Raw genomic sequence first — 23,306 nt, 5'->3', positions numbered from 1 at the left:
TTCCTGCAAATCTCAGTTTTGTGCATTTCAGTGTTCCTTGGATGGATACTATCTAAAAATTGGCATTTAGGTTCTGACCTGTAAAGCTGTATGGTGGCTGGGAAAATACTAAAGCTTGTGGTTTTGATCAGCTGAAGCTGGCAACCTCTGTGCAGGTAATGGCTGATGTTTCCAGGGGGTTCACTTACTGTTGATTCAGAATAGGATCATTACCTAGCAAATTTTTGTGTGTGTGTGTGTAGAAGGAAAGAGGTAAGGGTGACATGGTAGGTCAGGGATGCGTCTGCTCTTGCCATGGATGTGTTTGCATGGCCACGTTGTGCTGTTAAGTACGCTGTCAGGGGGTGAGCTTGTGATTGCCAGTCTTAGACTAGTTCAGAGGCTGCTATCAAATTCAAAGATTGAGTGAGCTGAGCAGGCTCCACCACTGCACCTGCAGGAATGCTGCAGATCCATGTTTGAGAGATGGGCCCAGCGCATTCCAACAGACACTCCAGGAGAGCCTGTCTCATGTCCTTTTACTTCTAATGAGTAAAGCTTCATCTGTCAACCAGCACTTTATGCAGTGGTTGCTTCGGTGGGTATTATGGAAGTGCTTTGTTACACCCATTTCCACTCTGCTGTGGGCACACAGAGCCAGGACCACACCTGGAGGACTTCTCTGTGGATGTGGCAGGAGATGCCTGACCCAGCTCACAAAGGCCAGATCCTTTCTGCATGTGCCAGGGTATGCGCCCACACTAGGATTTTGCTCCGGTAATTTGAGATTCCTGGCAATCCTACTAGGTAGCCTTACGGTTGGGTGATTCACCTGGTATTTTCTGAAGAAAGCAGTTCGCACTGTAGGAAAAAAACACCTCTTTTATCTTTTTTTTTTTTTTTTTATCTTCTTATTTCACAGGTTTTTTTGGCTGTTTTGTGTCTGACTGGCACTGCCCCATGCCTGCCTCCCCTCTGCCAACCCCAGCCCTCCTTTCCTCTGGCTGCTGCTGGGCACCCAGGAAGGGTGAATCAGGGCTGAGGGGAGATGGGGAGTCAGGTCCCTCTGCTCGCAGTGCAGTCACCCCTCTGATGGGGGTGAGGACCACGGGTAACAACAGCCGCTGGTGCTGGCAGGTATGGGAAGGCACAAGCGCTGTCACTCAGGGTCAGGCCAAAGGTGCCTGGAGGCCATAATTAGGGAGGGGACGTGGGAGCTGAGGGTGCTGCAGTGGAGCTGTTCTCCATGACCTCCCACCGTTTCCAGCAGTGAGTGTGCTGAGGACTTCCTTGGTTGCAGCGGGAGCTTGGATTTTGATAGCTCTCACCTATTACTTAAAAGCACCCGCACACACCAGGGGTGTTATCACTCATATTTAAGCTCTGCAAGGAAACAAAGTGTGTGCTGGTATCGTTTCAGTGTGGACTGAAGAGGCTGCTGGTGGCATCCTGCCTGTCTCATCTGCAGGGAGTGTTCCCCAACACAGCAGTGTTGAAAGGAAACAGCCCAGCTCTTCCTCAGCAGCATTTCTGGGCTGGTCCTGGTGCAAAACCCAATACCACTGCCAACAGATGGGAACATGGAGTGCCATGTTGCTGAGTGGTATAAAAAGAATCTACCATGTCCTTAGGTCATCCTCCAGCTCTTTAATTATTGAGAGCTGACAGCTACACCCCTGTGCTGGCACAGCTTCTTCCCAGCCTGCTGCATTCATCAGTTCTCAGCATCATTAATAAAACAGCAGTTCTTACTGGGCATTGATTGCCCCTCTGTGTTCAGGGCTTGGGAGAGAAGAGCCAACACAATATCCCCCTGCCCTTCTTTCACCCTTCAGCTCTGCATTGCTCTTGTGGCATCTCCTGGTCTGCAGGGATCTGTTATGATTTGACCCTTCTGCTGCTCTTATAGCGGGAGGAGCCTCTTCCTCAAACTCCTTCTCCCTCCCTCCTGCTGTTGGTGTCCTGCACCTTGCAGGCTGCTTTCTCGGCAAAGCTTTCCCAGGCAGCCTCCAGCTGTGCTGAACCATCCTGTGCTACTTCAGCTGAGCTGGTGTGGCAAGGGATGTGGCCTCTCCGACCTGTGGCCTTGCCACCTTTTAGTGGTGTGAGTTGGCTTGGTGTTTACCCATCAGTTTGCGAAGATCAGGCCACACATCCGTGTCCTTTCCCACAGTGTTTTTACAGTGCTCTTGCAGTGCTGGTTGCCCAATTTGGAAAGACCAGGGCATGGGAGAAGTGGGGACACACATGTTATGTAACTGAAGGTAACGTTAAATTAATTAATACAATGTCATCTTGTGACAGCAGGGCAGACTGCAGAGATCTTCTCTGGAGTAATAGCTTAATGTAAGCCTGGTCCTTGCACTGGTCAGAGGTTTTCCAGGGGCCTGGCTACCAAGATAAATGTGACGCCATGCTGTTGACGAGTAGGATGACTGGACTCCCTTTAACAGGGCAGAACTTGGCGAGGTGAATGTAGTTGTGCAATAACTTCTTTATTAATACATTTGATAGAGCAAAATACGATCCTGATTTCCCAAAGGGTGTTTACGGATCTGGTGAAGTGCAACCACAACATCGCATGAAGTTCTAATTGCATCAAAATGTTCCATTTTAGCACACACCAAGCAGAAGCTTCACCTGATTTTGTTATGCTTCCCAAAGTACAGCTGAAACCTCTGTCTGTCTGGCAACAGGTGGTTGTTGAGTGATGAGTTGGAAAGTATACTGGCAGCCAGTTAGTGGGCTTCCCAGCAGTGAATCCACATTTTGTGGTACTTAAGGTTTGGTGGTTTTTTGTTTTTTTTTTTTTTTGAACTGACACCATTTGAAGTCACCCTTTTTTTGCAGGTATTCCTGAAAAGTGACCGCGTTGCTAGGATGGTGCAGAGCGGAGGGTGCTCAGCAAATGACTCCCGGGAGGTCTTCAAGAAACACATTGAGAAGAGAGTGCGCAGCCTGCCAGAAATCGATGGCCTCAGCAAGGAGACCGTCCTGAGCTCTTGGATGGCAAAGTTTGATGCTATTTACCGTGGGGAAGAGGATCCCCGCAAGCAGCAGGCCAGGATGACGGCAAGTGCTGCTTCGGAGCTCATCCTCAGCAAGGAGCAGCTCTACGAGATGTTCCAGAACATTTTGGGGATCAAGAAATTTGAGCATCAGCTTCTGTACAATGCATGTCAGGTAAGGTCTTTCTCCCAGGCTGGGAGGGAATGGAAGAAGGTTTCTCAGGGAAGGGCTTGCCAATGGGAGATACTGCTGTTATTAACTGGAAACTTTGGGTCTGACCACACTGTTTTTGAGAGAACTTCCACCAGTTTTGTTCTGGCTACGCAAGTGGGCCGCCTCCTCTTACTTGTGTTTGTTTTCTTGTGAAATTCCATAGGATTTCTGAGATGGGAAAATTTTATTCCTTCAGCTCTATGTCTGGATAAGCAGGTCTTTGATGGTGCTTAAGTGGGCTGTTCTGCTGTGACTTGCTTGCCTTTCCTCTGTCACATCACCAATCTAAATGACAGTATGTTCTTTCAGCCTGCAGTAACCTTATTAGTACTTGAAGCTCAGCTGCCCCCGGGGTGGATGTCTTATGCAAACTCGCTTATTGAGGTTGTACGGGTTCTCCTTAAGTAGAGGGATCCTCTGTGAGCCCTGCATGCCCGTGGTGGAAGGAGGCAGCGTCCCAAACCCCCCATGACCTCGAGGCAGCTCTACTTGCATGATGAGTTCCCAGATAGATGAAAACCTTTCCCATTCCTTTCTTTTTCTCCCCCGCTAAGAGCCAGTTCCCCAGAGGCATGGAGCTGGGACTCTACAGTGCTACATGCATTTCCAGCAGCTCTTGCTGAGGGCTGTCAGTGGCTGTCCAGGCAGTTTATGACCCAGATTACAGTCCCCTGCTATTGGATATAAATATCGCAGGCGGGATAAAGGATATCAGAATCATGGGAGGGTAAGGTAATGCTGTGGAAAGTTTTCAGAGGAGCAGCAGACCTCAATCTCTTCCATGTAATTCAGGGCTACAACTTCTTACTGAAATCAATACATTGGAGACCAATTCTGTCTTCTGTCTAGACATTTCCAGTCCTTTTCAAGACACAGAAAATTGTTTGATCTGTTTATTCTCCTGTAAAGAGCTTAATTATCTTGCATTTGTTCTTTTTCATCTCAGACCTTAATGGCAGGGTGGGGAGAGGATAATAAACATCCCTGAGTAAGGCATCTTTATAGCAAAAAAGCAACAGCAAGGACTGCATCGTCCTCATAAATTATATTTACAAACCAGATTTGATGCCTCCATCGTTTGTTGGAGGACTTCTTTAAAATCAAAACCATAATGTTTTCAGTGATGTGTTGAGAACTGAGTCAGTTCTGCAGTGTTTTTTTTTTTTTTTTTTGTTTTAACTTAAACCAACTCAAGCTGTGTCAGTCATCCTCCCTTGACCTGCGTTCAGCTAAGGAAATAGAGTGGTTTTGTGTGAGCGTGTGTGTGATCCTACCCTCTTGCTTTGTGGTTCCCAGCGATGAAGAAAACAGTATTTAATCATGGCTGCCCTGCTTTGTGGATAATCTCTGTTTACGAGAGCCTTTCTAACTGACACCATGAACCTGATGGCTGCTCCCTGCAAATTGCCCTGTTGCATGGGGCAACCTGTTTCTGCAGTAAGTCCTAGTTTTACTCTGAAAGTGAACGATTTAATTCTGGGTCTTTTCTAATACTCAGAGGCAGCAAACCTGTAATTTAAGCTTTTAGAGAAAGACGTAATTTCTGTTGAAAGCGAGTATTAGCAAGGGAGTTACTCTGTTTTTAATACCTGAAGAGTGAGGATTAGCTATGCAGAAGGGAAAGCCCCTTATACCAGGCACAGCTCAGAAAGCTGCAAGGCCAGCAGTCGTTCAGCCGTTCGGTGTTTTCGTGAGGGTACAATGCGAGGGGTTAGGCTGCCATGGTGCCGGCATGGTGGGGTGGGAGCCTGCTCCTCAAGGAGCAGAGGTGGGAGCAGGTCTGCTGTTCCTTCTCCCATTAGGTGCTGCTGCAAGGAAGGCAACGGTGAGCACCCAGGCAAACAGCAGGCTTTGCTGTGGGGACTCTTATTTCGGAGCTACCAGTGGTTGTGTCACCTGGGCTGTACCAGAGGGATCTCTGCAGCTCTCTGGCCACTGGCAGCCCTTAGGAGAGGACCAGCATTTGCTCTGCACTTCTGTCTTTCCATGAAACACCAAAGTTGCTGTTGACCGCTACTCCTTCCTGCAGGGTCTCAGCCGTTGCTTGCAGCCAGTCTGTGGTAGGGTATAAGTAAAACCTACCAGCCAACAAATGTTTTTGTTTGCTTATCTTGTATGGGGAGTATGCCACTTGGCTAGCGTGCTTTCTTCAGCAGAGATGAAATGGAGAGCAAAAAATGATATGCAATGAGCAGCGATTCAGTAACCTGCCCCTTTCTCCCCAGGAAAACTTCTTCCTCATCTCTTATGATGAAGCATTTGGTGTCAGCCCTGAAACAGGAGACTTTTCCCTTTCTCTCCTAAACTTTAGTAGCAAGTTATTTCCTACTCCAAAAGCTCTTGGTGTTTGCACAGGACAGATTTCAAAGCCACAATGGCATCTGGGTGCCCAATTGCTGCAGGCTGGAGATGCAAGTCAAGCCCTGGTCACTGTCCTTCATGGCTTGGAAACTCTCTCGTGCCATAACTCCTTGGACTGTGCTGAGCCACTTCACACCAGCGGCATCTCTGATGTGAGCAGTCTGACACCAGCTAGGGAGCCAGAGGCACCTGCCAACATTACAGCACTAAAACCGGAGACATCTGGAGAGAGAAGAATCGCATGTCCGGCACTGCAGCAGCCCAGATGGGCGTTGAGTGGGAGAGGACCTGGGGCAGCTGGAGGGGAGCAACGGCTCCCTGCTTTGCATGTACATGTGTGTGATGGCCCTGGCAGGGCTGGGACAGGCTTCTGCAGGACTTTCTTCCAGCTGCTTGCTCTCTCCCCCTGCCCCCTGACTTTGCGTTTTCATAAATTCTCATTTGCCGCATCTGTCTCTCTCTGTTTGACAAGTCATCTTCTGCAAACTCATCTGCTCTGCCAGCCTGTCCTGAAATCATCAGTGAGCTCCCTTCCCGGGTTGGTTTGCAAACACCTCTCAGGCTGTGCCTGCAGCTGTACTTGCAGCGCAGAGCACACACGTTGGGCTTTGGGGTACTGGCCCCCTAGCCCCTAAAAATGGTGATTTATTTCCATCGTGCTGTTTTGGTTCAGTCTGGATTGTGTTATGGTCAGAGTCAGCCTAAGCAGTGCTTGTTTGCCTCCCTGTGAAGGCACGCTGACTCTGTTCTGACTCTTATCTCATCTGAGTTAATTGGAAGTGCAAGTTAAATCTTAATAATATGACAGAAACTTGCCACCTGTTTTGTAAGAGCGAAGTATTTTGTATATTTTGTTTGTGAACAAGCTTTAAGTAAAAGAAAAACACTGCCTGGCATTTTCCTGGATGTGCTGAAATTACAATATTCCCCGAAATGCCGTGCAGCCTCAAGTTGCACACACGTGGGTGATTAATACATTTGCTTTCCCTCCTCAGGCAGCGTAGAGGCAGCTCCTGCCGAGCCCGCCGCAGCCCCTGGCCCGGCAGCCTGCCTTGGTGCCAGCCGCAGGCTTTACACTGAGACTGAGCAAACCTCCCAAACAAATCTGGGGGCAATCATGAGCTCTCCCAGCGGTGGTTTGGCCACAGTATAAGCTACACTTATTTTTTGACATACGCTTGTTCGCCGTGCATGGGAGGAGTTGGGAAATGGAGCCTTTTCCCTGGCAGACTGTCTGAATGCCCTCACTCGTTCTGGAGCTGCAGCGCGGTGCTGCTGATGCGGTTTATCAGACGATCACCTGTGCTCGGGAGGGCAAAGCCCACCGGCTTCTCCCATTGCTTCTGCTGATGGGAGCGGAGGGGCTGGCTGGTCTGACGCGCTCCCCCTGGCTTTGGTGTGCAGGCTGAAACTGCCCCGGAGACATGTTAAGGGGCAAGAAGACTTTTTGTAGTTATTGTACTCCTGAAGCATGAGCAGGAATGGTGCTGAGAACTCCAAACCCTTGCTTGAACTCCTCCTGCAGCCTGGAAGAAGGTGCATTTCTCTATACGGCTTCCTGTTACATCATACTCACTAACTGCATGATGATTACATCACTGGGATGGCATTTCCATTCACTTCTGAAATAATAATTCGTGCAGAAGGAAGATGATTTCTAAAGATATATTTTTTTTTTAATACAATATCCCCAATTTTTAATACAATATCCTATTCTTTCCTGGGCCTGAACTGTCCCATATGCTGTGACGTTTGTGTTAAATGTGCAAAATACCCGTGCTAAGCTTCCAATTTCATCTAATTCCCTTAGATATTAGATCTGAAACCAAATAGCTAAATACATGCTGTCAAACCTGCTCCGTAATAGATAGTAACACATGGTCATGGTTTTTCAGCACCTATTCCCGTCCATTCAGGTAGAAGATAAGTGTGTGTGGGTGGGTGGGCTACAACACAGACCATGTCCCATCACTGACTGGTGGCTATTTCACATAAAGGGATGAAAGCCTCTAACCAGTGCAATTGGAATTGTTTTATAAGTTTTGGGGGTCTGTGATTTTAGCTAGGAAACATTTCAACCCAAATTTTGCTGACCAGAGCTAGCTTAAAACTAGAATTCACTGTTTTGACATTTATTTTTGCAGCTGAATTAGGACACTGTGTCCAGAGGCTGACATTTCTCACAAAGCAGAAAGTTCCCCTGCCAAAAAAATTGTTTTCAGAAGCGTTAGCAGAAAAGATATTTTGGATTTCTGTCCTGAATCAAATGTTTGATTTTAGCTCAAGTCAGTATTAGAGATGATTCTCTGAGGTGGTGTCTCGCCTTCTGCCCGTCTCTCATCTCTGTAATTCAGGTGTTTTTCCCAGACTTCGTTTCTTGACTTACTGTGGTGCGTTGAGCCTGTTGCAGAGATGCTGTGGTGGTACTTGGAAGATGCATCCCAAGTTAGGGCAGAAACAAGCAAGGACAGAAACTCTTTCCTGGAGTACTGGAGGCACTGGAACAACTCAGACAGTGAGACGGAGGTTAAGGTGACTTCAGAATAAATGTTTGTTTGTGTGTATCCTCCCCAAACCAAGTATTTAATTTAGTTTGTTGTGACGAATCGTTCCCAGCCATGCCTTGTGATGAGAATTGAGCCCAGGGTTGTTGTGCATAGCGTGGAATTACCTGTCTGTGCACACCTCTGTGTCCCTTCAATTCAGTGATACAGGGGTTTAGTATCAGATCATTCCCTTCTGCTCCCTATTCATAATTTTTGAAGTACATAAAGCAATTCCTTTTTATTGCAGCTTCATCTTGAAGCTCAACGTCTATGAAATGCCCATCTGCAGTTCAGGGCATTTAAGCACTAACGCTGGCTATAAAGACCCCTCCAGAAAGGTTGGGAGGTTTGCTGTGGCTCCAGAGCTCCTGCAAACAGACCATCACAGGGGCAGTGGCGGTGAGCTGGGGCCGCAGGGAAGGACCAGTGAGCCTCTGCAGGCTCCTCTCTCCAGGGCCGGATACCTGGATGCTGTGGACAACCAGCAGCTTCAGCCAGCACCACTGTCCCCCTTGCAAATCCCCAGGGCATCAGCCAGACCCCTTGTTTTTTTTTTTTCACCTCTCTTTCACTCATTCAAAACACCTTTAGGTGACTCTGCCTATTTCTACACTGTGAGCATTATTCCCCTCCCCACCGTAAAACAAAGCCACCACCAATAAAAACGGGTTAAGGTGGTTTTGAGATGATCAAAAGCCTCAAAATCCATAAAGCATCATACTCTGTTTTCAGTAATTCAGTATTTATTTCCATGGAAACGGAAATGGCAGCCTGGAGCCTTCTGCAGGGTTGTAATTACTCCTGTAGCAGCCAGTGGCAGCCGCAGCATGCCTGTCAGGGCACAAGCAGCTCCCAAAGACAGCAGTGATTTAGCGCCCAATGGGGAATTGAAAAAGGAAAAAGCATTGGGAAGTGAATGAAATTTTCCCCTTCATAATAACACGACGTAGATACATGTGGTCCTTGGGGGAGGAGGGGGAATTGCCTTCCTCTGTCAGCTCGAGGTACAATATTTCGAAGAATGATGTTGTCATGGGAAAGTGGAGAAACTGAGAGGGACAGTGCAGCGTCAGGGATGGAGTGAGTGTGATGTCTGACTCTGCTGGACCTTCAGCTGCCATCCACCCTTCTTGGGAGAGGTTTGCTGATGGAGGTCACCCAGGAGGTACAGAGCAGTCCCCTGATGGTCCCCACTGGTCCTATGTGGTGCAGAAACAGTGACCCTACATGTGATTCATCATTTAGTGTCTTTATCATTAGGAGCAGGAGAGGTGGTTGAGATGGGACGTGTCTGCTCCAGCATCCAACGGAGAGCTGTGGGGAAGAGCTCAGTCAGTTGGAGGGGGACATAGCAGTGAGCAGGGTGGCCCTGCCAGCCCAGCACTGTGCCATGGTGCTGCTGCATTTTGGGGAGGAAGATGCAGTGATCAGTCTTTGCTGGGGTGGGACCCGCTCCCCCGAGCTGTCTGATTTGCACAGACACGTATGAACCTATGTGTGTATCCATTAGCTGTAGGATCAGCTTATGTTCTGTGCTGTTATGGACTTGGAGAGCAATCTTGGCCCCTGTAATTAAATTTAAAGTAAATTAGCTCTTCTATTAAACAAAATAAATCTGATGTAGCATAATGCTGTATTCTCTAGCTATGGCTGATCAATCGCTCCTGCAAAGAGCAGGCAAATGCTGCTGAGCAGATGGTCTTGGCTGAGGCATGGTCAATTAAACTAATTAAAGATGCTTTCATTTAATCAGAGGGTGTTTTAACCCTGTTAGCTGCCAGTTGGGGATGTATGTTTTCATGCACTAGGAACTTCCAGTTCTGGCCCTACTATGGACATCATCTGGTTTTACAGTCCCTTTACAAAAACCAGACTGGACTGTGCATCTGAAGAGCAGATGTTTAGTAGAGAAATTATAATGTCATGCAACAATAGTGAAGACTTACAGAGGAAAAGTCAGTTGTTTTCTTCTAACACAGACCAGAGATGTTTATTAGACTGTAGAAGTCCTCTGCATGGAATCCTTCCTACGCTACCTCCTGCCAGCCGTCTCTCCAGGTTTAGGGGTGTGGATGCCTCTCCACAGCCTATCCAAATGACACTTTTTCCACCAAAACAAGTGGTGGCTTGTTACGGCATATTATTTAAGGACTGAAAACGGTTTCAGCATCCAGAGAGGTTCTGGAGTAGGGGAGCAGTCTCTTATTTCTGCTCTCTGCTGCCATGCAAAACATTTTGGCTGCTGGAAGCCCTTCTGCCACGGGGTTCTAGGCGTGGATTTCATTCATTATTTGCTGCAGAAGTCCACGTGGACTCCTCTGAGCCAAAGCTCTGTTGTAGTTTGCTTAATAGAGCATTCAGTTGTTATTTGTCACAACTGGGCACCCTTGCCATTTCCCATTCCCCCCCTTTCTGATCTGTGCTGCTCCCCTGCCCTCTCTGTAAGCAGTGACACCACTTGCTAGCGAGGTAACTGCAACCAGGAGAGCTCATTAGTCTAATGGAAAAGCATGCAAAATTACCCCAAGAAGCAGCAGTAGAGAAGACTAACGCATCCAGAACATTAGTGACCCCCTTGCTGAGCTGCACTAAGGGGCTGCAGCATGCCAGGACCAGTGGTCCTCTGCATTTCCAGCAGCTTGTACAAATTAAATTAGAAACAGTTGTGCTTTATCCAGAGGCCACATGGGCAACTTCACACATCAGACCAGATCTGTCCTGCTCCAGCAGTATTGATCCCTGCAGGTACATTAGGGCTAAAGTCAGGATGATTTTCAAGATGTTCATCCTTTTGTGAAATGTTTTTTATTCATCTATTTAGTGAGGGGTTTTTGTGGTGCAATGTCAGCTGAACGCTCTTTGTTGTCTGTTTGGACTGATTAATTTCTGCCGTTTAAGGTTTAAATTACCATCAAGATATATCTTCAGTTTTATTTTTGTTTCAATTGGCCCATGAATACTTTTCATCATCTGCGTTCACGCTGCAAAGGAACGCATAAAAAATAACCATGGTTACCTTATAAAATATCAATGACTTGACATTTTCAATCTACCTTAACCCCTCTATTTAGGGACTGCTAATTCTGTTCTTTCACTGAAAATCTAGTTGTTGGCATGACTTTCCTGCTGCTTAGCCAGACTTTTTTTTTTTCCATCAGATCAGGAGCCGCATTTCAAATGGATGCTTATTAATACAATTCCATTTCCTTATCACCACCTTGCATTTTGGAAAGAGTAAAACAAGTGGTGAATTCCTGGCTCTAAGTAGGAGCAATTGGGGAAAAGTATGAAAAGTTGAAGTAACTGATGTTGTACTGATCTGCTGATGCTGCCACTTGCAGACTAGCAGAGGTCTCTGGGAAGGGAAACACTTAAAACCTGAGATTATTAACTGGGAGAACTGTTCTGGTGTCTGCTGCCTCTGCAAGTGCCTGGCTGCTTCCACCTCTGAGCTTTATTGTAGGAATAGATCAGAGCAGAGGGGAAGGTCAGGAAGATGGACCATTCCTGGCACAGCTGTGCAGAGGGAGATACCGAAGCAGTGGGGAAGGTTTGCAGGATCTGGAGAAATAGGAAAAGTTCTTGGGCATCATTAAATGTGACAACAATCAGGAATTACAGCTTGAAAGCATTTCAGTGGAGAGGAGATTTGGGATGGCACAAAATATAAACCCCAGAGGTGTTACCTTTGTATTGGCAGAGAGGAGACTGCTGATAGAAATGGAGGAGCAAGTGGAGAAGTAGTTGCTGAATTCAAAGAAACCACTTTGCACTGAAAAACCCAACGATCTCATGGGGCACATTGACACTGCGCAGGGCGGCCCAGCCTCCAAACACCTCGTGGGTCTGCCGAAGGAGAAGCCAAGCCAAATGTTATCCATCACGGGGACAGGGCAGTAACCAAAGGTGATACATAAAATCAGATGTTTATTGCTGATCTTCCAAAAAAAACAGCCTAAAATGTAACTGAGGTGGGTTGGAGTGAGGATTTTGAGTTGGGCTTCCACATGTCCTGGTACCTGGAGGTGGGATTCAACTCTCAAAATGCCAGGTTTATTTTGAGCCATCTCTCTTGCTTCCCTAACTTTGAATTCAGTGCAAGCCACTGTATGTAAAAACTGGTTCCTCAGCATGTCCTGTGTTTTATTAGGAAAGGAAAATGTCACTCCTCCTCTTTGTCTTTCCCTCAACCAGAGATGGTGAGCAGAAGACGTGACAAAGAAATGACCCCACTGGCCCGCTTTGGAGAAAGTAATCTTGTTTTTCCTTTGAGCAGCATTTATTCCCTGCAGTGCATGTCACTGTCAATCAGCCCAGGAGGCCCTGGGAGACAGAAGGGGTGTTATCCAGACCTCTCTCTCTTTAAGCAAGGAACTGCTAGCTGCAAAAGAACCCATATGTGATGCTTATCTTAAGGAAGGCTGGAATACTTAATAAGACATAACTGGCGCGTGACCCTGCACTATGTTAATGTCTTTCTCTTCCTTTTAGCTGGAAATACAATGCAGCCGCTAGAATTTAATTTTGCGTGTAGGTCTTTAAATCTAATTTGAATTCCATGTAAAAACCTCAATGCTTTGCAGCGCTTCAGCCCTCACTTACGTACTTTATCACTGAAATCCTGTTGCTTCCCTGGGGAGCTTTCAATGCCCATCTCACGAGCAAAATGGAAAGATATCGGAGTGGCATGTAGCAGGGGTTATATGTGGTCATGCTGGAGTCTTGAGCCAGAGCTCCAGAGTCTTCATTTCAACCAGCAAGGTCTGGTTGGAGAACCTGGACTGGTTTTCACTGAGCTGTGCTAGTCTAATGTTACACAACTCTTTCAGTTTTCTTTTTATCATCTTAAATATAGAGATCATTCTCGTGACTTATATTGTCCACTAAACGAATCTTTTGAAAGTTCTACATTAATATTTTACTGAGTTTTTCTCTAATCTTATTTCTGAAAGATGCGGTTACTCCAAGGCTGCTTCTACGCCTTTGCAATCCATATCATGTTCAGTATTCCAGAAAAGAGAATTATTTTTAAAAAAGATGTGTTATTCACCAGGCCTTTCCTCCACTCCCTACATTTAATTCTTCAGACTACCAGTGTTTCTGTGTTACTTGACAAATGCTTCATGCCACAGCCTGGGATGTGATAGACAGTGTAATTTTAATTCAGAAGAAATTTTGGGAATCAGATGGATCAGGCTATTGAAAGTACTGCATGGATATAAAATACAGCTGGCTTAATCTTCCAGTTTGTATCTAAAAAGGTACCAAAATAAAAAGAATAGGTATGTTCCTTAAGAGAAATGAGGTGCCGATAATTTTCTTCAAAAGGTTATCAAAGTAGGCACATATTTGTTCCCACTGAGCTGACTATAAATTGGGAAATGAGCAACAAACTAGATTTCATGCATTTCAAAGGGTCAGTCTCAATATCCCAAACTACAGGGAATGCAACTTATATAAGCTGTTCGTTACCTCTTTCAGTGTTGAGTTTTCATATTCAATATACTATGGTTTTTCTGGAACATCTGATTCTCCTCATGTTTTGTGAGAAATTAGAGTGCAAGTTCAATAGGGAATTGGATGCAAGATAGCTTCAAATACAGACCCTCATGTATTTAAAAGGCAGATATAATAGCTTAAAGTCGTATAAAAACCATGCTGGCCTCCATCTCACAGGCTTCATTGTATATTGCAAGGTAGCAGTGATGTTTGCTAGCAGGAGCGATCCGTGCTTGTGTTTTTCATGTGTTGTAGCCTTTGGTCCAGTTCTTTTGTCTCTGAAATAGAGGACAGTAAGAAGATGGGGAGGTAATGGCACAATATTCTTTTTCATTCAGTGTGAAGTCTTTGTAGAAACGTCATTGCAACGAAAGAGGGAAAATTATTGCAGCCCTGTATTTAACAAAGAGTAGGATGGTGTGACAGCCATTCCTTCCAAAGAGTATTTTGAGATTAAAGGCAGTATTGAGCTGAAGTTCATGTAATATGAGAAGACCTAGAAAGCAAGGGAGAGAAGTATAAGTCACTCTGGGGGTTGTGCAGCCAGCTCACGTATTTTGCTGTAGATGCTGTAAAGTTGGAGACTGTTGATGTTAAACATTGCTAGCTATGGCAGGGAGGTGAGCAGAGTTTCCAAGCGTGGCTGTATGTGAGCCCTGAGTGCTGGTGGCCCAGGAGAGCACAGGACGGGCTGGAGGTTGGAGTCTGAACCCTGAGATGCCCCTGTGACACGGGGTTCCTGCACCTTGTGTGCTCCTGGGCACTGCCGGGGCCGAGCTTTGTGCTCACCTGTTCATGCTTGAGCCTTAAGCCTGGCTTAGAGCATGCAGAGGTGGGGGCAGCCCAAATTATAGGCGTTTCCCACAGCAAAAAAGAGCGAAGTGCAAATGCGTAATTATGCTGCCCTCTTCAAGCAGGCCGCCAGGTGAGTGAGGTTTGGAATGAAAAAAGGTGCTGGGGAGGAAGGAAGCACAGTGACCCGCAGAGAAACGCACACAGACTTTGCCCAACGCTCTACTAAGTTTTGGTTAGATGCACCTACCCGTTCTCACGGGTGTTGGGACGTGCCCCATGCTTGTTTCTGCATCTTGACCAACTACCCCCTGTGTTTACAGCTGTACTGGCAACAGCAGCAATATTGCAGGTCTCTGATCGTCATTAGTCCTCAGGAAGTGATGTTGGGCAAGATCGGTACTGCGAGGGTACTTTGCTTCAGGTATCAACATAAAAAGGTAGAACATAGGACACAAAGTGAAACGCCAGGTCACCAACAAAGCTAGGAGATCTCGACAGGTAACACAGATTGCAGTAGGGTGCTGGAGGGGAGGTATCAAGTGTAAGGCTTTTCCCCTTAGCTATTCCTTAGCAAAAGGAGCATCAGTGAAGAGTTTCCTTGTTCCCAGGTTGAGGACCACGAGCTGGAGGGCTTTACTAAACATAACTAGCTGCTTTTGTGACCTAGCTAAGTCCAGAGACAACAGTGAGAAAGTCTTTTGGGCGGTTTAAATTATAAAATTCCAATAGCAGAGTAATTAAATGGTCTCTTATTTGTTCTCAACGCCAGTCATTTATCCTGCTGATATTTCTGCCAGTTTGCTGCCGAGCTCATGTTGTGCAACATTGGTGAAATGAGCTGCAGGCGTGTGTTTGGCTGCCATTACCAGAAGACTTGCGTGCCTGAGTGCAGAGCTGAGACCAAGATTGATAAAATAACTGCAAAACGGAGATGTGGTTTCATGGAGAAACTATTGACACAGTGATTGTATTAAATCAGATGATGCCTGTTACATTTGATGAGAATGTCATTTGCCAAATGCAGCATTTTATTTTATGTTTTAAAATCACATTAAAGCCCAGTGCTCTTTATTTCTGATGCAGGGTGTAATATCAGTGACATCTTCAACACTGTAGCTGCCATCTCTTTGTGGCTTGAAGTCTTATTCCCTTCCTTCCCTCCCCATGCATATCCAAATTCTCAAAAATGTAAAATACTGAGTAGCCATTTTCAGTCACCTTCTAACTCAGTTCCTCATTCACCTTTCTGCTTGTGGATTTTGTCTTTACTTGGCCTTTTTCTCCCTAACAGTGGATTTTTGGCTGGGAACAGTTGTGCTCAGATGGCTAAGTAGCAATTGAGTGTAAATTAGCTGAAGGAGCTGTGGCTGCCACTGTCAAAATGATTCCAAAATAACTTTGTGGAGGAGAGTGACTGTCAGGTCAGACAAGAACAGGATGATTTAGATCTGCTTGGGGGAAATGGAGTTAGAGAGGTTAAATTAATAGAAGAGCAAGGCACTCTAAATACTGTCTTATATGTTGTCAAATATCCATAATAAAAATGATGGTTACCACTCGTGAGTGTGCAGCAGCAGCAGTTGGGAAAGGGTCTGTTTCAAACTGCATTCACAATGAACATCTGCAGTATTCATGGTGAGAACTGTGGTTTCTCCAACGTTGGTACAACAGCTTTCCTCGGGGAAGTCCCCACTGACAGTGTGGTCCTTAGCAAAACGGGAGGAGAACACTGGCTACTGATTTTGCTAATGGTTTGGCTAATTGATGTGCTGCTGTTCTCCCCTGGAGGCACCAGCTGCAGCCCTGCTGCTCCCCCAGCATTGCCTGGTCAGTGGCAGGTGACTCTGCTCCTTTCCCGTGCATTTCTTTTGCCATCCATGTAACTCCTGGTCTTCTTTATTACCACTTTACGTAGCCAATTGTTCAGGGTCATTGCTTGGTCAATCTGTTCCGCCTTTATGTATGGCGATTGCAGAACAGCTGAGGATGTCTGGCAGCCAGTAGAAGTTTTATTTTTGCAGATGAAAATAGCCAAAGATACGTTCAAGAAGATAATTGGGATCATTAAACTTTCCTATCATAATGCCAATTGCAGTTTCATCCATTGTATAGCTAAAAACATAAGCAGCATCAGTGAACAAAAGAAAAAAAAAAATTCAATCTATTTCTATCCCAGATATGCCAGCAGAATCACTGGTGTTGTAATGTCAGAGTATGGGCCCGGTCTGAACATTATCCTTAGTGATTTTGGGAAGACCTGGTCTTCTTCAAAATAAGGGTCATTTTCTGGATGACATCAAAATATGTTTTGTTTAGGCCAGATCAGTGGTTATCAATGTCATATGAAACACCATGTGAACCACTGCAAGTCAGTAGCTCACCCTGATATCTGGGAGAGCTGGTGTCTCAATGCCTTAGATTTTGTCTCGTCTGCAGTCAGGGTAGCAAAGATGCATGAGATGATTTAGGGAAGGGCAGCACAGGATGCAAGGGCAGGAGAGCCAAGCACATCTGTCTCTCTAACACTTCATGCCTTACCAGCGTGCCGTAGCAGAAGGGAATCTCTCTCCACTCTTGCGTGAAATTACTGGATGCCAGATATGAATCAAAAGTAAAGCGCTCCTGTTCGAAGATGGAGAGTTCATAAGAGTCATTAATAACAAAACTCCTGTGTAGAGGCTGCTGAGGAGGAGTGTGTCAGACTGCTAGTGAGGGGTGCTGGTGAGCAGGGGAAAAGAAAAAGGGGTCAAATCAAGTCCTGCTGCAAAAGGAGTAAATGCCCATTGATAGCATTAAATCAGATGTAACTGGAAATCAACAGGGATGAACTCTGGATGTGAATTGGCCTATGCCAACATGATCCCCACAGAAGGGAAGAGCAGTGCTGGTACAGCAGCTAACGGCAAAAACAGCAAGGGATGTGCTCAGAAAAATTCACCAAGCGAAGGAGAGTTCAGCATGAAAAAGGAACATTGCCTTTCAAAAATTACATTAGTATTTGCTGTAAAGCTGTCTTCAGGCTGTAATGATTCCTACGTTAAGATGGAGCAAACATCACCCATCTGGTCTGACGGTAGTGATCTGTATGGAGAGCTTTTCCAACTACCCTGGGATGTCTTGGTGTGAAACCCTCCTGGCTGCCTCTCCTGGGCAGGATGTGTGGACACAGTTGAACTGGCGATGTGGCCAGTCCCACTTTGCTGCAGTGGTTTGCCTACTCTATTTTCCAGTGTCTGAAACAACCACGCTACCCCTGCTTTTCTCGGGATGCAAGCCTGTAACCTCCAAGATAGATTCTAGCACACTTTAGAGGGAGATCCGCTCCTTTTTTCTATCCTTCCCCCCTTCCCCTTTCATTATTTTTCTTTTTTTTTCTGCTTCAGAAGTGACTCTGGAGAGGACTTACAGGGAAAGCAAGCAAGGAGGAAGTATGAGCTGTCATAAATAATGTTAAAGCAAGAGTCAGACTTGCAGTAAGGTAACAAGGTGCCTGGGAAGGTGATGACTGAATTGTGAAGGGTTTTCAAAGTGCTTGTGTATGATTGATGCCTTAGGGACATCAGCTGAAGGGATCCCAGGGCATTGGTGTAAGCGATGAGTACAGGATACAGTCACAGCCTCAGTGGGTGTGCTGAGGTCTCCAGCCCCAGTGCCAGTCCTTGAAAGCATGAAAGAACAGGCAGGCTTTGAACTCTGTGTGCATGGAGCCATGAGAAAGGGAGGGCCAAAGATGAAATGAAGACTGAAGGACTGAACAATGAAGTGAGAAGGCGTGTGTCTCCAAAGACAGAGTGAAGGGGAAGAATGCTGAAAGGGTGGAGGTGAGGAGGATGTTTTGGGATCTGGTGAGTGTAAGTTAGAGACTAACCACCCTTGTGGGATGGTAAACAGACTGGAGAGGATTTGACTTTCAGGGCAGCCTCCAAAAAGACTGTGAGGACAACCGTGCATGAATGAGTCTGAACTTGGAAGCAATGCTTCTAGCTGCAGTGGTTTCTCAGGTCTTGGCTAGTTAAGCAGAGAAACCTCATGAAACTTTGAGGAATATGGTTACTCTTCTATAGGGCAGCAGAAAGACCTCTACTGTATCCTGATCTGGGATCTGCATTATAAAAATGCCTTGGAAAGGTCTTGGGAGTCACGTGGAAGGATAAGGAAGGACTAATACCTTGGCTTACCTGGGGAAACGGTCCCAAGTAATTTGATCTGTTTGCAAATGTATTGGAGCAATCTTTAACCATGCATGTACAAATGCAGTAAAACTGTGAGATCAAAGCAGATGCTGTTGGCTACACTTCTGATAGGCAGGGCTGGAAGAACTGGGCAAAGGTTGTGAGCCTGTCTCTCTCATGAAGGATACATCATGTATTTTTCTATTGGATAAGCTCGAGTTTGAATGGAAGGTACAGCCTTAATACAGCAACTGTAGGCTGAGTTTTACTAGGGGTATACAGGAGATTGCATGGAAAGGAACTAGTAGTTCATTTAGGGCTGGGAGCCCATCAGCCTCACATGGCTGGGCAGGTTTTGGACACCGTGAAAGTATCAGTGTTATTGATGAATATAGAATTGAAATAGTACAGTTATTTAACTGAACTTTGTCTAGGCTGGTTATTTCATCTTGGTCTGCTGCAACATTGTGGTGGGGTCTGAAAAGGACCCATTCTCTGGTCACCTGCAGCCAAAAGCTTATGCTATGGAAATATTCAGGTTGGGAAGCAGGACTGGGATGCACAGAGCGCTTGGTGCTGCGTGGTGGTGCAGATGAGGGGACACTGCTTTGCCAGATGAAGTTTGTTACAAATTCCCATCTGCTTGGAAGCAGAAGCTATAAGGTTTGTGCTGTGCAAGTAATTATTTGTTATACATTTTTAAACATGAAATCTCGTCCAAACGGCAAATATGTTTAGCGTGTGTCATTGTGCAGTTAAGGAAGCTGCCAGCAGCATAAACCTGAATAACAATGTGTGATGATCAGTGTGGGGATGGGAGGGGTTTATCTTCACTCCAGTGCCAGCCTTGCAAACCACCTCTTGCATGAGGTGTGCCCTGCGCTGATTTCTGGAGGGTGCCTGCGATGGAGATGGTTCACCAGGCGTGGTGGCAGGTTTCTGTTTGTCCTGCTAATGTGGTGGGGTGTGCTAAGGCAGCCATGCCGCCAGCAGGACTGCAAGTGGGCATCACCTCTCCTGCCTCTGCCTCAGCACCAGCAGTTGTCCTTGTCTGCCAGGCAAAGGGGTTTAGCTGGAGAGGAAAAAAATAAATATATTTAAAGAGAAGTATTTTCTGCTTTGCTCATTTTGGCCTCTCCATGCTTAGGTACTCATTCCCTATATAGCTGATCTCCTGCTCGAATGAGGCAGCATCTTGCAGAGCAGGCTGCTCTCTCGCCTGCTCCATTCATTTTCCCTGTGACAGAAAGCACACATCTGGCACAGCTGGGAGGTGTTTGGCCGGGTGTGAAAATGGCTCCAGTGAAGATGGGAGAGGATTGCTGTTTTTTTCCCGGTGGAATAGGGAAGAGGCAGTCTCACATCTCTCGGTTTTCAGCAAACGCATCCCGCGGAGCAAGACTGCACATGGTTTGTAATGTCGGCAGATTCGGGATGAATGAAGTTGAAGCGTTTTTTTCGGTTTTTCAAGGAACTGGTTAAGTTGTTTCAGCGATATTTTACCCTCTACTCTAAATCCCTCCCCAAAAAACAGTGAGAGAATGGATTTGAGATGGATTTGAGCATTTTAGAAACAGAACGGCTTAGGTTTTTTAGATTGCAGAAAACATAATAAGGAAAACTGTCTGCAAATGAATGCTTTTTGAGGGGGTGGGATCTGTTGTGGATTTTGCTCAGCCTATAAGCCAAATGATTCAGTTATTCCATCAGCTTCCATGCAAGGTCACACTGTGCTTCTCAGTTGATTCCCTTGCATCTGTGAAGCAGCACGGGCAGGTTTTGGAGCGCTTCCCAGCTGTGCCAGTTCCCAGCAAGAGTGCTCTCGCTCTCTTCCACCTTCCTTAACAGATCACAGCATTTGGGTGATTAGTCCCGTTGGAGGCTGCTTTTTCCTGTTGTTTTTCGCTATAACTCCAGCTGGAGAGAGAGAGAGGAACGCAGAAGGAGCTGCTCTTCTGCCTGGGTATGCAGCCGGGACGGTGACCTGACCCCATGGGTGGTTGCACACACACATTATTTTTGCGAGTGCCCTGAGCACTGCTTTCCTCCCCGTGATTTCCACAGATCTGCTTGATTAATAATAAGAAACAGAGGGGAAGAGTTCCAGCTGTAGGTTCCATACATGTATATTCCCATGGTTTTATAGCTGGTATCATCTGACGGTATGTTCATTGGAAGTAACAGGGTGGCTCTAGCTGTGCAATTTTGACCTGGTTACAGAGCAGAATGTAAAAAAGACTGAATCCCATGAGAATGCTTCAAGCAGTGCTTTTCTCTTTAATCTCTTAACTGGTGTTTTTTCTTAATTTCTAAAAAGAACCGCAGCTGCTGTCTGAGATGAGCAGGTACCGACACTGTGGACCTGCAGTCACAATTGCACTCTGGCTCACATCTGGTTTCCAGCTGCATATTCTGCACTACTCTTTTACATGTCCTTTCTGTGTATGAAGTGTGCTGACCTTGGTGGAAGCTTAAAGGGAAGACTGAGGATAGAATACAGATGAAATGGGATCAGAGGGCAGGTTATCACCTTATTTTTGCAATGCAGTGCCATTCAGAAAGCACCAAGAGACCTCAACAATAGCAGAGACTATAATGCTGTACTCTCAGAGCTTCCAATATATTTACCCTAACTCTGTAAGCAAAAGCCTCCTGCCCTGGTAACAATTTCAAAGAAAAGGGGTCATGCCTTGCTGAATGCAGTTTGAAATAAACTGCATTTCCTCAAAAAGCAGGAGATGAGAGGGCTCCTTGCAGAGGAGCTGTCTGGAAGAGTTACCATGCAGCTACAGTGAGACCTGACCCACTGCCCAGCCCATGTCCATCCTTAAAACAACCTTTTGACCATGGACTTCTGCCGCGGAGGGCTGTGCCATCCCCCCTGGCATCCCAGCCCTGCCCTTGCCTGCCCTCCCAGGACGGGCTGCCCCTCCAGGGTTCATGGGTGGTGGGTGCTTCTCTCTCTCCTCCAGCTGTGTTGTGTTCTGGCAGATGCTAAAGCTGAGGTAGTCCAGCCTGGGTTGGGATGAAGGTGTCGGGCAACTAGTGTTTTATTTGGCTTTAAATGCAAATAATAATTAGTAAAACAGTGTGAAAAACAGCTCTCCACCCTATTTGGATGGAAAGGCTCTCTCTGGAGTCTTCATCCATACTGAGCTCTAGGGAAAGATAATTAAGAGGCAGTGGGTGAAGCCTGGAGGGAGACTGAGGGAAAGCCAGTGGTGCTTACACGAACACAGTGCAAGACTCTCAGGGTGGCACTGGACTCTTTTTTTGCCTTGGCCCCCCCATATGCAAGATGTTGGGGTCCATGTCACACACGGTGTCTGCAGAGAGCCTTGGAGCGAGCTGTGTGGGGTTGCAGACAGCGTTTTAAAATGCTCAACAGCAAGCTGACTCCATTCGCCATCTCGTGGTGATGACTGTCTGGGGCTGAGGTGTGCGGGGTGGCTTGTGCGGCTGCAGGAGAACGGTGGTGGACAGACAGACACCCTGTCCCTCCGCTCCGGCCAGAGCAGGCTGCGAGCAGGCAGCTCTCCTGCACCCTCTGGGACAGCAGAGCAGCTCGAAAGCTTCACATAATAATATTCCACGTGGAGAAGGATGTTAATGACAGGGAATGTGATTGACTGCCTTTTTCTGTTGCTGCTGTATTATCTCTATTTAAATCAGCTCACATTAACTGCTGTTATATTTAACACTGTCTGTCTACACGGCTGAATTTTTAGATTGTTAATTTTCAATTGCAAATTGCTTACTTATGTCTGACTTTTATAAATATTTGTAACGTGAGTTAATATTTTCTATTACTTGCAATACACATTCTGGAAAGAACTAATTGTTCTCACTGCGGTGCACCAGGTCTGGCAGGAGCCCCAAAAGCCTTGGTGTTCTCTTATCTGAAGGTTGTTGCCTTTTACAGCTGATGTGCCAGAAGTCAAGGTCTGTAGCCAGTGCTGTCTGTGTGTTATGGTCAGGAAAGCCATTAGGATTCATTTATCTCCCCGACAAGAAGAAAAGAAAGTATTTATTGTCCACAGCATGATAACACGGTGAAGACTCTGCATGCACATATTATTGCTGCGCTCCTGGACCCCCACTCTGAACATCAGTATGAGATGTGGAAGGTGATGGCTAAGCCTTAGAGGAATTTAAAACTGTGTAATTTTCAGAGACTTTGAACCCAAGGACCCTGAGAGACCATCCCTGTTCTCACAGGGGGATGCCAGCTGCCCAACCTCCCCTGCCTGGGCAGGGCTGCGTGTGGTCCATGCCCAGCAGATACAGATATTTCTCTTGGTGGATCTCCTGCAGGGTTTATGTAGTGAGAGGTAAGAGGCAGCACATCTTGGCCTGGCTCTCAGCTGTGGCCTCTCTATTCACGGATGCGCTGAGCGAGGGTCCCCGGGGCAGGGAGGTGGAGGGGTGCTCTCGTGGCAGGTCCCACGCCCCGTCTGCTGCGAGGCTGTTCTGCGGAGCTGCCTGGGAGCCTTGTCTCACGCACCAATTCATCAGTGCTTAAAAAAAGCTGTGAGGTGCCAGCCTACAGCAGCAGCCTCCGACGGCAGGAAAGGAGGGAAGTGCAAAAGCACCATCTGGACCTTGGTGGGTAATTGCTGTTGGGGTGTATCTCCCCAGGGAGCAGCGCCCTGTCCTTCAGGCTGCACCCACAGCCCCAGGCAATGCCTGTGCCGCCGTGGGATGGATGGCTGCAGCAGGTCTAGCTGGAGCC

The 23,306-nt window shown here is 46.6% G+C and overlaps 1 protein-coding gene across 20 annotated transcripts in view; it reads left to right on the top strand.

Moving 5' to 3' along the window:
• CADPS (calcium dependent secretion activator) overlaps positions 1–23,306 on the top strand; it is a 220,897-nt gene that overhangs the window by 45,032 nt on the left and 152,559 nt on the right. For all 20 annotated transcript variants that reach the window (XM_042799818.1, XM_042799816.1, XM_042799817.1 and 17 more), the window contains exon 3: positions 2,830–3,162. In XM_042799818.1, the coding sequence (XP_042655752.1) occupies positions 2,830–3,162 (333 nt within the window). The remainder of the gene's footprint in view (positions 1–2,829; positions 3,163–23,306) is intronic.

The sequence above is a fragment of the Tyto alba genome, unplaced genomic scaffold (assembly GCF_018691265.1).
Source record: "Tyto alba isolate M040663 unplaced genomic scaffold, T.alba_DEE_v4.0 Super-Scaffold_3, whole genome shotgun sequence".
Taxonomy (NCBI): Eukaryota; Metazoa; Chordata; class Aves; order Strigiformes; family Tytonidae; genus Tyto; species Tyto alba.
Note: the sequence above shows the minus strand (reverse complement) of the source record. Positions and strands in the feature narration are given on the sequence as shown.